The sequence below is a fragment of the Orycteropus afer genome, unplaced genomic scaffold (assembly GCF_000298275.1).
Source record: "Orycteropus afer afer isolate SDZICR_OR568_19922 unplaced genomic scaffold, OryAfe1.0 scaffold00121, whole genome shotgun sequence".
NCBI classification, from domain to species: Eukaryota; Metazoa; Chordata; class Mammalia; order Tubulidentata; family Orycteropodidae; genus Orycteropus; species Orycteropus afer.
Window position 1 is genome coordinate 2,035,052 of NW_006921708.1, and position 13,908 is coordinate 2,048,959.

The following is a 13,908-nucleotide window of genomic DNA, read 5'->3' on the forward strand; positions in this document are numbered from 1 at the left end:
CCTCGGAAGGAAGGTTGGGCAATCCTACTTCCGTAGTGATACTGCCTCGGAAACCCAAGGAGGGGTCGCTATGAGTCAGGGCTGACTTGATGGCACATAACAACAACAACAACAACAATGGCTAGTGAAGAGCTCTGGTAGCATAGTGCTTAATGCATTTGACTGCTAAGCAGAAGGCTGGTGGTTCAAACCCACCAGCCACTCTTCACAAGGAAAGTTGGGCAATCTACTTACGTAGTGATACCTCCTCAGAAAGCCAAAGAGGAGTCAGTATGAGTCAGATACAACTCTATGGCAGTGCGTTTGGTTTGGTTTAATGGCTAATGATTGTGAGTATTTCTTCATATGTTTGTTGGCTGTCTGAATATCCTCCTTGGTGAATTGTGTATTCATGACTTCTGCCCATTTTTTAATTGGATTATTTGTCTTTTGGTTTTTGAGGTGTTGGAGTTTTCTATAAATTCTAGAGATAAGTCCCTTGTCAGATATGTAATTGCCAAATATTTTTTCTCAAACTGTAAGTTCTCTTTTGACTCTTTTGGAGAAATCTTTGGAAGCACATAAAAAATTTAATTTTTAGATGGTCCCATCTGGTAGCATAGTGGCTAAGGCACTTGACTGCTAACCAGAAGGCTGGTGGTTCAAACCCAACAGCCACTCCTCGGAAGGAAGATGGGGCAATCTACTTCCGTAGTGATACTGCCTCGGAAACCCAAGGAGGGATCGCTATGAATTGGGTCCGACTTGACAGCACATAACAACAACAACATTCCTCTAATGTATCTTCTGCTGTTTGTGCATTTTGGATTATGCTTGATAGTCTATTTATGCCATATTTTAGGGCCCCTAAATTTGCCCCTAGTTTTTCCTTGAGGAGCTTTATAGGTTTAGGTTTCACATTTAAGTCTTTGATCCATCTGGAGTTAGTTTCTGTGTGTGGTGTGAGGTACAAATCTTGTTTCATTTTTATGCAAATGGATATCCAGTTTTGCCACCACCATTTATTAAACAAACTTTCTCTTCCCCATTTAATGGATTTTGGCCCTTTGTCCAAGATCAGCTGACCATAGGCCGAGGGATCTATTTCTGGGTTCTCATGTCTATTCCACTAGTCTGTGTTTCTGCCATTGTACCAATACCAGGCAGTTTTGACTACTGTGGCTGTATAGGAGGTTTTGAGATCCGGCAGTGTGAGATCTCTTACTGTGTTCCTCTTCTTCAATAGTGCTTTGCTTATTGGAGGTCTCTTTTTTTCCATATAAAGTTAGTGATTGGTTTTTCTATATCCTTAAAAAATGTTGATGAGATCTGGATTGGGATGACATTGAATGTATCGATTGCTTTGGGTAGAATTGACTTTTTCACAATGCTCAATCTTTCTATCCACGAGCATGGGATGTTCTTCTATTTATGTAGATCCCTTATGGTTTCTTGAAGTAGTTTTTTATAGTTTTCTTTGTACAGGTCTTTTGTGTCCCTGGTTAGATTTATTCTCAAGTATCATTATTATTATTATTATTATTATTTTGGTAGCTATTGTAAATGGTATTGATTTCCTTATTTCTTTTCAGCAATCTCTTTGTTTGGCGTAGAGGAATCCAACTGATTTTTGGATGTTGATCTGTATCCTACCATGATGCTAAATCTCTCAATTAGTTCCAGTAGATTTTTGACTGAGTGTTTTGGGTTTTCTAGGTATAGGATCATGTCATCAGCAAATAGGGATAGTTTGACTTCTTCCTTACCAATTTAGATGCCTTTGATTTCCCTTTCTTGCCTTATGGCCCTGGCTAGGATTTCCAATACAGTGTTGAATAGAAGTGGTGATAGAGGGCTTCCTTGTCTGATTCCTGTTCACAAGGAGAATGGTTTCAGTCTCTCTTCACTGAGAATAATGTTGGCTGTTGGTTTTGCATAGATGCCCTTTATTATGTTGAGGAATGTCCCTTCTATTCCTATTTTGCTGAGAGTTTTGATCAGGAATGGGTGTTGGATTTTATCAAATGCCTTTTCTGCATCAATTGATATGATCATGTGGTTCTTCTCCTTTGTTTTATTTATGTGGTCATGACATTGATTGTTCTTCTGATGTTGAACCATCCTTGCACACCTGATATGAACCCCTCTTAGTCATAATGAATGATTTTCTTGATATGTTGTTGCAGTCTATTGGCTAGGATTTTGTTGAAGATTTTTGCATGTATATTCATGAAGGATATTGGTCTATAGTTTTCCTTTTGAGTGATGTATTTGCCTGGTTTTGGTATTAAGGTTATGCTTCCTTCATAAAATGAGTTAGGGTGGATTTCATCCTTTGATATGTTTTGGAATACTTTGAGTAGGATTGGTGTCAGTTCTTCTGTGGATGTTTGGTAGAATTCTGAAGTGAAACCGTCTGGGCCAGGACTTTTTTATGTTGATAATTTTTTTATGACCTGTTCAATTTCTTCTTTTGTTATGGATCTGTTCAACTTTTCCACATCAGTCTATGTTACTTTAGGTAAGTGGTGTGTTTCTAGAAATCTGTCCATTTCTTCCAGACTTTCAAATTTATTGGAGTACAGTTCTTCCTAGTATCCTGATATTATCCTTTTTATTTCAGTTGGTTCTGTTGTGATGTCAACCATTTACATTCTTATTCATGTTATTTGTATTCGCTCCCTCTTTTCCTTTGTTAAATTTGCCAGTGGTTTGTCCATTTTATTAATCCTTTCAATAAACCAGCTTCTGGTCTTGTTGATTTTTTTCTGTTGTCTGTTTCATAATTATCTCTCAGGAAACAAGGGAAATCACCTAAATTTGAAGTCATTGTATAAGATAAACTGAACAAGTTTATGGCTAACAGATGCCTTTGTCACAAAGGGGAATCTTATGGTCACTGTGTGTCCACATTTTTTAAACTCTGGTTGGGGATACGTTCTACAGTGGTCAGTGATCTTTGGGAATTTTCCTGTGAACTCAGAGGAATCTGTCAATTTGGCCCTCAGTTTTTCTCTTTAACATTAGAAATAGAATTTTCTAAAATGTCATCATTGAATTTGCCTTCACTCTGGAACCCCTTTTCCACTAATAGCTGGAAACTTCATCCTGCAAAGTTAATATAACTTGGTCAGTTTGGATTTTAAATCCAACTTTTTTAGGGTGTACATGAAATTAATTCAAGCTCTCTCTCCCTCTCCCCCTTCCCAAGTCCCAGGGAGCTCCTCTGCCTTCCCAGCATTGCGAATGTGTTGTGGGGTTCCCATATTGTCCTCTGCCCTTACTGGACTCTACTCTTTAGAGCTGGCCATAGAGGGAGCCTGGGTATTTCAGTCTCTGGACTCGGCAGTGGGTCTTCATGATCCTACTGAGTCTTGTTTCCTCTGAGACTTCCCTCCAGTCCTTCTCTGTCCCATGGCCCCCTTAGCAGTCCCACAACCCCTGGGATCAGTGTTGGAGCAGGAAAGGGTCAGGTATTCTAGAGTGGGTGTTCTCTGCTTAGGCAGCCTGGTGTAGGTCCAGGGCTTGTCTGCCAGCCTGCCACATTCCTTAGGTCACACTCAGGAAGTAGGTAATAGACAGTTGTGCAGTACTAGTCACCTTTGCTTGGTCCTTTCCTTTTTGGGGGGATAGGTCTCTTAAGCATGCTAAGAAAAGCCAGGACATTTGGAATTCTTTTTAAATTCAACATTTTAATTCATGCTTTTATTCTTGGCTATTTCTGTCACCTGCTTTGAGAATGAATGCTTCCTTGCCCTCTTACCAGACTGCCCACATGATGAGAGGGAACTTTGGCAGAGTGTAATCCTCACTCCTCACCTGTCCTTATACACACATCTGTTCCTCCAGGACACTGTATCTTCACACCTCAAGGTGTACACTATGTAGACTTCATCCTAGTCCAGAAAATGTCTCCAGAATCCACTTAGGCCCCATTTCCACACTGCTCCTGAGTGGCTGTGTGCAAAGGGAGCACCCTTTATCAGTTCACCTTGACCTTCACCTTTGGTCAGAGGTCTGTTTCCCACACCATCTCTAGTACTACTTGCCTGGTAGCATCTCACTGAGGTTTCTCCAAGGCACTGATCCTACTCTCATGCAGAGAGTGTCACAGATCATTTTTCCATGCCATCCTCTTGGGGATTGCCATCAGATTTCACACATGGGGGACAGCTTGAGTTCATTTCCCTTTGCTTTTGTCAGATACTCTATGCTTTGGCAGTCCCTACAGTCACAGGAAGGAGCTCTGATCATAACAGTGGTTGAAACATTATCCAGAAGGTCTGCGGTTGAGATCTACTCTGCTCTGTGGGCAAAAGATGAGGCAGTCTGCTTACATAAAGATTTAAGTCTTAGAAAACCCATGGGGTAGTTCTCTTCTGTCCTATAGGGTCACTGTGGCTTGATGGCAGTGGGTTTGGTTTTAGTCACAGTGAGACTATTGTGAGCAGCTCCCCACAAGGCCCCCTAATTAGTATTTTAAATCCCTAGGTACTCCTCCCCTCCACGTTGTCTTGACTTTGAGGGTCCTGCACATTTTCTCATATGTGCTGGCCTGTTCACTAGACACTTGTCCATTTAGCAAGCTTGTTCAGAACAGACTGTGTGCTGCTCCGTGCCTTGTCCCCACTCGTGGAGATGTAGGGGGAAAGGGCTTTCTCAGGGATCTCAGGAAGGACAGATCATAAAACCACATATAGCAGAGCCATGAGCCCTAAAGGTAAAGGTGGAAGGTCAGATGCAGATGGACTCCACAGTCACCCAGCACTCTTGACACCCCCTTGATGTGGACATTTTGTTATAGGAGATATGAAGAAGGTTGGGAGTGTATCTCCTCATGAGACCCTTGTAGTCTGAAGCTCAGGTCCCCAGATTCAGTTGTGTGGCCTTCCTGATGTATGCTGCTTCAGTGTCTCCCCATTCATGTGTGTGTCAATGGCCAGGGGGTATAAGGAGGTAGCACAGAGCCCCCTCTGTGAGGCCAATTTTACTACCCTTTCAGATGCAGAGTGGAGGATAGGGCCAACACTTAAGGTCCCTGCAAGCCTAAGAGCCACATAGGAGAAGAGATGTTACTGAGTGATGTGGGTAGACAGGTCTGGGAAGGACTCAGGACCATTCCTCCCCAACACAGCTGGCAACATAGGCCTGCAAGGTCAGCTGGGGCTCCTCACTGCCCAACTCACTGGGTGCTAGCTCTGGGAACTTCTGCACACTATAGCCCCCATCAGAGCCTCAGGCAGAATATTTGAGCACCTGGAATGCCTACTTTAAATATGCTAATTCAGAACATTTGTAACAGGACAAAGAGCAAATTGAATAAAAGCTATGGAGCATGTCCTTTGAGTAATTTCAGGGATCTTAGTGTATTCCCAGGGAGGTCCTGGGAGGCCATACAAGACCATCTCAGGGATCTATATGGCCCTGCTTTGTCCAACTACATGTTTGTGTGGGACCAATACTTCTCCTTTGCCCCAATACAGAAAATGTATCACAGAAGATGGATGAAGAAGCAGATAATGCAGTCCCATCTATCTTCCATTAAGACTAAAGAAATTTACTTAAGTGTAAAATAATGCCACTCTTCTCATTAATTTTTTTTGTTTTGCAAAATCATAATTTTTCATAAGATATTCTGTTGTCAATTTTAAATTAATTAATAAATATGCTTAAAATTTCTCAATTATAGCTTTTAATGAGGTGAATCTAAGTTGCTATGACCCACTTAAACAAGTTTCTTGTAGGGTTCTTAATCACTGTATAGCCAGAATGTTCCTTAGAAATGAGGATGGCGAGACTTTTTCTCACTTCCTTTGGACATGTTTCAAGTGGCACAGATCCCTGGAAAAGGACATAATGCTTGGTACATTATAGGGTCAGCACTAAAGAAGATGACCCTCAATGCAATGGATTGACAACAGCTGCAACAATATGCTCAAACATAGAAATGTTTGTGAGGATGCTGCAAGACTATGCAGTGTTTTGTTCTGTTATTTATAGGATCTCTATGAGTTACAGTTGACTAGATGGCACCTAACAATAACACTTATTATAAGAATGTAAAAGGGTCCTGAGACAAATGTAGAGAGAACTTCTATTTTAATGTTTTCCTTGAACTGAAAATGGTAACAGTCATAATAACAATCCCAGCTAGCATTTATTTATTAGCATAAGCCAAGTGGTGTAATGAGCACTTTGCATCTATTTTCTTAGTGCGTAAGTGGCCTGGGAGGTAGGTGATATTATTCTTCCCATTTTATCACTCAGCGGGCACACAGTCAGACATGTTGCACACTTTGTAAGTGGTGGGTTAGGGCTTACCACATAGACTCATTTAAGGATTCAGGCCCTGCTGCACGTGGTTCCTTTCCTGAGATCTGCTTAGACCCTTCTGTGGGTCAGGTGCTGTGTATGCTGTAATGGTCAAGGAGAAGTGGCTGGCTCTTGGAGTTACAGCTTGTTCCAGAGGGTCTGACACACCATGATGATCATAGATGTACTCAGAGAGAGGCATTATGTAAATTCAGAGAAAGGAGACACCTTTTGGGGCTTGAGGTAGATGTCCCATGAAGCTGGCATTTCAGCTGGACTGGAAAAGTCTGTAGGGTATGGCCAACTGAAATAGAGGATGAAGCAGGTAGGGATGGATTTTGTCAGTGGACACACCATGTGGGAGGAAAATTGTGAGGGAGGGGACCATGTCAGGGGCTGGCTTTGCTCTCCTGGGCTAGAGGGAGGGTGCTGTATGCACTGTGGGCCCAGATCTCGGCTAGGGCAGAGTGGACATACAGTTATTGTTTCGTGTGCTAGATCATCCCCACCACCATAATGATAGGGAGAAGACAAGGTCTAGAAAGTTGGCTTAGGGTAAGTTCATTGTTGCTTCTGGTGCCTTAATATTCAGATGTTGCCCTCCTCCTACAGGAGAACCACTGCCGAAGGATCAAGATCCTGGGAGACTGCTACTACTGTGTGTCAGGCCTCACGCAGCCCAAGACTGACCATGCCCACTGCTGTGTAGAGATGGGGCTTGACATGATTGATACCATTACGTAAGTTCCCCCTGGGGGCTGGGTTTGGGCTGGAGGTTGTGGCTGCTGACCCCACTTCCACCCCATGCAGGCTTCCATATAAGGCCCTGCTTAGTCACAATTAGTCTGTACCCAGGTATAGTCACTTTTCCCAGGGCTATGAGGACCAGCACCACATCAAGAGGAAGTTAGATCCATCAAATCTCCCTAAGCTGTGGAGTGTTGCTTCATTGGCCCCTCTTTTATGTTATGTGTGTGACTCTTTCTTTGTCTACGTTAAGCCCTGGTCTTATTAGGTGTGCATTAGTAATGCTTAAAGACAACACCCTGTCTATAGCCAGATAAGACATCTAGGGGAGTCAGAGGAGAGAATGCTTGCCTCAAATCAAGCTGAATTCCTTTCAAAAGAAGATGAATGACCTTGCTTCTCACCAAGGCAAGTACTAAGGCCTCCGTTCCTGTGGAGAGAAGTGGACTGGCATCAGGCAAGGTGGGCATTACTGGAAGGAAAGAGCAGACTCGAATCTGGTATGCCCCCTTTTTTTTATTTTCCTTTTCAAACTCATCTTTGTCTTGTCATGGTTTCTATTACTTACTTGGATGAACATATAGGAGGCCTTTTATCAAGCTAGGGCAAGGTACAGAGCTTAGAAGGTGACCTAACAGTATAGAGCATAGATTAGATTAAATCTCAAAAGTGTGGAGTGAGGTATGACCCAGTGAGATGTGGTTTAGTAGAGACTGGCTCAAAGCTTCACACTTGGGAGCATAAAGTTTATAGCACAAAAATTTTATGAGGAAAACATGATGAAGTAGCTGCTGTGGTGAAAAAATAAACAGAAATTGTAGTTACTAAAGAGCTCTGTGTGAGACATCGTTGTAGTATGCGCTGCAGAAGAGGAGCACATCTTTCAACTGTGTTTTAATAGGAGCAGAGTATTATCAGGAGGAAGGCATATTCTCAGCCCTGGACTCCACCTTTTCAAGGTGTGAACAGAGTGGAACCCTTCAGGTAGTGGTTTTTAAGCCTGGAAGCACACTAGATCACATGGGAGAATTTCCAAACACTGGTCCTGGCCTGTATCTGAGTTTGATACAGTTTGTCTGGGTGATAGTCCAGGTATTATGGGGGTGTGGGGGGTGAGCGTAGTTTTTAGAGATCAACACCTGATATTATTAAGTAGCAAAATGTGAGATTGCCAGTTTTAGAAAAGGAAGACCAGATTGGTGGAGACACTTAAAGGCTGACCAAAAAAGGTGAAGGAAGTTAAGATGTCTGGTTCCAGATATTGAGAGGGATGGAAATATGATGCTATCTTCTGTTCTCTGAAAGGATAACATGTCATGTCATACCATCTTATACCAATCATATATATATATATATATAATATGTATCTTAATCATATTCTATCATCATATGCTATAATAATCATATTATATATCAATCATATGTATCAGTTATACCTATCAATCATATATCCTATCCTATGCTATTCTATGCTACCTATCCTATCATATATTCTGTTATTTCCTTGGGATAGCATGAGGTTCTCTGTGTGGAATCTATGAGGAGATACATGTCACTCACTTAGTAAATGTTTATGAAGCCCCTGCTGTGTGCCAGGGACAGAGACTCTATGCCTGTAGGAGCCCATGGGCTCTCTAACATTAGGCCTGACAGGACTGAGCCAGTTAATTGCTAGTGCAGTGGAACCAGATGGTCTTCTACCACAATAGTCAGTGGCCCTCGTTGCACTGACTAGGGATCCTCCATGTGAACTCTGGGTCTTCTCTTTGTGCTTTCTCCCCTGGCTGGTTGGTTGTTCCATGTGCAATAGCTACTAATGTCACTATTCCTTCTATAGTTACTTAAGGCTAGAGTCCCCCAGACATGGCTCCTGGCTTTAGTTAGCACTGCCCCTTTCTTTCATTGCTGTTTTTGTCTTGCTTGACCTGTACATTTATGTGTCCTAAAATGTCTCTGAGGGAGTCAGCTCTTTCTGCTCTTTATGTGGTATTGGGCTGGTTGAGCTGTACTGTCAGGAGTCATAACCTTATCCTGCTTTCCTTTGCTTTATTGTCCATTTGCTTTTTGTAACTGCATTGTCCCCTTGGTTGTCCCCAAAATTTTCCAAAATCCTGAGATCATGACTCCACTGACCCCATCTTTTTGGCCTTGCCCCTTAAACCTAGTGCTGGTGCAGGCATCACCCTCAGCTCTTGAGGCTACCCTCTGCTTCAACACCAGAGCTCAAAGAATTTGCAGGGGCTTGGGCAGACCATAAGTCCTGCCCTACCAGGCACCTAGCCTTATACAGGAAGGAGAACCACCAAGCAAGCTGTGCTTAAGAAGATTGCCTCTCAAGTCCTTCTTCCCTCCTGAGTGTCCTGAGTATGGGATAGGTCAGTGTGCATTCTATGCATCTGGCCTTGTTATGAAGGCCTCAGAAGAAAGAGCCATTCTTGACCTGCTAGCCACTCACCCCATCACATGGGAACGCTATAGGACAAATATGTTCATTACATGTACTAAACTCAGACTCACTGCCATCAAGTCGGATGTGATTCACAGCAACCCCTCCTTGGGTTTCTGAGGCAGTACCACTACAGAAGTAGATTGCCCAAACTTCCTTCTGAGGAGTGGCTGGTGGGTTTGAACCACCAGCCGTCTGGTTAGCAGTCAAATGCCTTAGGCACTACGCCACCAGAGCTCCCTCATTGCATGTAGGAATGTGTCTACACAGAGGTTTGTTTTTTTTCTTTTTACTTCTGAGTAGAATTTTTGCTATGGAAATTTGGAAACAAAAGACTTCCTCTAGAAGAAAGCAAAAAGACCAGTGAATACGACCAGAGGCAGCGTTCCATAGCCATAGCTAGGACTAAGCTTGAGTCATACTCTGCGTATTCATGTGGCTGCTGGGGAGTGAGTTCTTTGTGCTCTTCTGCATTTCCTTCCTGTCCAGAGCATATTTTCCCTCAGAAAGCCCTCTTCTGTTTTCCCTCTACTAAAGAGCAGGCCATGCCCTGTTGGGCTGAACTCAAGTGTCTGTCAACTTACTACCACTTTTGGAAGGGCCCCTAGGTAGAACATAGGTGACCAGCACAGGCTGTGGGTGACTCAAAGGAAAGGTGGGGCTGCTGTTACGGTTTAGAGATGTTGATTCCTTGCCAGAGGTCAGAATTCTGAGTGGCAGAGAAGACTGAAGGGCTGGTTGTAATGGTTGTGAGACTCTAGACTGCTTATCGTTTCTAGGCTACATGGTCCTGAAGGTGTTCTGCACAAAAGGCATCTCTGGTCCTTCCCACTGGTTGTGTGAACCAATATTGTCACTCTTTTTATGCCGATACTCCACTCCATCTACCAGGACTGCTAGCCATTGAAAACCTGACAATCGATTCTGGCACTGCTGAGTATCAGGTGAACTTCTGAAAGGGTAGGACATTTTTAGCTGCTGGACTGAAGAGGAATTAAAAAAATCACATGAAATTGAGAAAGAATTTGATGCAAAGCAGGAGCATGCACTTGTGCAGCCAAGCTGGATGAGTCAAGGATCATTTCTGTGTTTTAACAAGTGAGGAATGAAGTATACTTTTCTGTTCACATAGTGGATTTTTCATTCTTATGGGAAGACATGAGTAGGCAATGTTTACTCTTTTCCCCTTTTCTAATCTCTAAACACAAGGACATTCATGCCTCCTATCTGGCACTTTTCACTACAGACCATGCATAGGGGGAAAGAGGGTTTAGGATGACTATAAAAGGCATGTTAACCTTCAAAGGCTTCCAGCAAGAATCAAATGATGTTGGGTACAAGGACTTGGCTGTGAAATGCACTCAAGTGGGTTTCTAAGGCAAAGATACAAAGGATGGTTGGCTGGAAAGGGGGCCTAGGGCTTTTAGCCTACCACTGGCACAACAGCATGAGGAGCACAGGAACTCTTGGCCCTATACTTTTTGGAGGTTTAGAACTTTTCCAGTCCTGTGTACTTGCTTTGTTACAGATGGAGACATTGAGGCCCAAGAGGGATAGAATGAGCCCAAGTTGAATTGTGAGTTTGAACCTCACCAAGGGCAAGAGATGATTGGGGCGGGGCGTAGTGGAAGCTGGTGTAATGTATAACTGTTGTCATTATTCCTGTAAAATTATGCCTAGATGATAGTAAATGTATCATTATAAGGTCTACTTTCTTCTTTTTCATGTTAATGTCACAGCTGTAGCCTCAGTGCTTCAGATAATGCCTGGGGTAAACAAGCTCAGATATGTGTTGAGTGGATGAATGAAAAGGTGAATTTATGTGTCTTCAGTTTTTGAGCTTCCATATAGCCATAGTTAAACTTCAGTTCTGTCAGAAATTTATACAAAGGACTGAGGGTGCCTCTTGACATAGCCAGGATCACCTTCTTCCTATCAGGCTACCAAGAGCTAGTACCAAGGCTGCAGGTAGTATATCTGTTCTGGACATTTTGCCTGCATTAAAAAACAAAAAAAGAGAGACAGATAAATTAATAAACCTGAGGATAAATAAAGGACAATCAGACATAAATAAAAAGTGAGTGGAAATTCTATTCCTTGGGAATGAAGTTAGATGGTCAATGTAAGTCCACTTAGGCATTCCAAGAACCAAAAGACTAGATGATCATGGTTTATTTTTAAATAATTGCCCCTTTAAGTGCAGATTGGGTGTTGCTAGAATTGAGACTGATATTTGCTATAGAACCAATTGGAAAAAATGAAAACTAGTGAGTCTAGGTAGAAAATCATGGGTAGAAGGAGTGATGAGGTTGTGCTGTAGTCAAGAATGTATCTTTGGGGGAGTCATATTGGACACTGGGCACCAGGAACATAGTGGCACATAAGTGGAGTTAAAAGATCTGGGGCCTGCTCTCCTCATGACACTCATTGTCTTATAACTGCAAGAGTAAAAATTCAGTACTGTATGTACAAAAGGGGTCATCTTTGTTGTCTGTACCTGCCATGTACCTCTCTATGTCTTCCTCTTCCTTACAGCCACTATGCTGATCACTCACATTTGGTACATTGCCCTTCTCTTCACCCAAATCAATACTTATCTCTACCTATCTAACAGTGTTCCTACACTCCCGTCCCACCAATGGTAACCAACAAAGAAAATTTATTTCCACAGATAAAACTTTCCTTGATTTGTACAATAACAGACTAATACAGTATTTCCTTATGCGATTGACTTATTTCACTCAGCATAATGTCCTCCAAATTCATCCACGTTATGTGGCGTTGTGCAGATTCTATATTAGTCTTTAGGTTTGCATAGTATTCCATTGTGTGTATGTACCAAAGTTTGGTTATCCATTCCTCAGTTGAGGGACACCGAGGTGGTTTCCGTCTTTTGGCTGTTGTAAATAGTGCTGTGATGAACATGGGTGTGCATATGTCTGTTCTTGTCATGGCTCTCACTTCTTTAGGATATATGCCTAGTAAAGGAATGGCTGGGTCAAATGGTATTTCTTATTCCAACTTTTTAAGGAATGGCCTTACTACTTTCCACAGTGATTATACCATTTTACGGTCCAGCCAGCAGTGTATGAGAGTCCCAATCTCTCCACATCCTGGCCAGTATTTGTTATTTTGTGTCTTGTTCAAATTTGCTACTAGTGCTGGAGCAAGATGGTATCTCATTGTTGCTTTGATTTCCATCTCTCTAATGGCTAATGATCATGAGCATTTCTTCATGTTTGTTGGTCACCTGAATATCCTCATTGGTGAAGTGTCTATTCACGTCTTCTGCCCATTTTTAAATTGGATTATTTGTCTTTTTGTTATCGAGGTATTGGAGTTTTCTATAAATTCTAGAGATAAATCCCTTGTCAGATATGTCATTGCCAAATATTTTTTCCCAGTCTGTAGGTTCTCCTTTTACTCTTTTGGAGAAGTCTTTGGAGGTACATAAAAATTTAATTTTTAGAAGATCTCATTCATCTAATTTCTCTTCTGCTGTTTGTGCATTTTGGATTATACTTGATAATCATCTATTTATGCCATATATTAGGGCCCTTAAATTGGTCCCTAGTTTTTCCTTGAGGAATTCTATAGTTTTAGGTTTCATATTTAATTCTTTGATCCATCTGGAGTTAGTATCCGTGTATGGTGTGAGGTACAGGTCTTGTTTCATTTTTCTGCAAGTGGATATCCAGTTTTGCCAGCATCATTTATTAAACAAACATTCTCTTCCCCATTGAATGGATTTTGGCCCTTTGTCAAAGATCACCTGACCATAGGTTGAAGAATCTACTTCTGGGTCCTCAATACCATTCCATTGGTCTATGTGTCTGTCATTGTACCAATACCAGGCAGTTTTGACTACTGTGGCTGTATAGGTTTGAGATCCAGCAGTGTGAGACCTCCTACTTTGTGGTACTTCTTCAATAGTGCTTTGCTTATCTGAGCTCTCTTTCCTTTCCATATAAAGTTAGTGATTGGTTTTTCCATATCCTTAAAAAATGTTGATGGGATCTGGATTGGGATTGCATTTAATGTATAGGTTGCTTTGGGTGAAATTGACATTTTCACAATGTTCAATCTTCCTATGCATGAGCATGGGATGTTCTTCCATTTGTGTAGATCTCTTATGGTTTCTTGAAGTAGTTTTATATAGTTTTCTTTGTACAGATCTTTTGTGTCCCTGCTTATATTTATTCTCAAATATTTTAACTCTTTTGGTAGCTATTGTAGATGGTATTGATTTCCTTATTTCTTTTTCAGCAATCTCTTTGCTGGTGTAGAGGAATTCAACTGATTTTTGGATGTTGATATTGTATCCTGCCACGATGTTAAATCTCTCAATTATTTCCAGTAGATTTTTGACTGAGTCTCTTGGGTTTTCTAGGTATAGGATCATATCATCAGCAAATAGGGATAGT

At 41.8% G+C, this 13,908-nt stretch overlaps 1 protein-coding gene across 1 annotated transcript in view; it reads left to right on the top strand.

Annotated features, from left to right (window-relative positions):
- ADCY1 (adenylate cyclase 1) overlaps positions 1-13,908 on the top strand; it is a 452,328-nt gene that overhangs the window by 243,468 nt on the left and 194,952 nt on the right. The window contains 1 exon segment of the mRNA XM_007944142.1: positions 6,904-7,031. Within this exon segment, the coding sequence (XP_007942333.1) occupies positions 6,904-7,031 (128 nt within the window).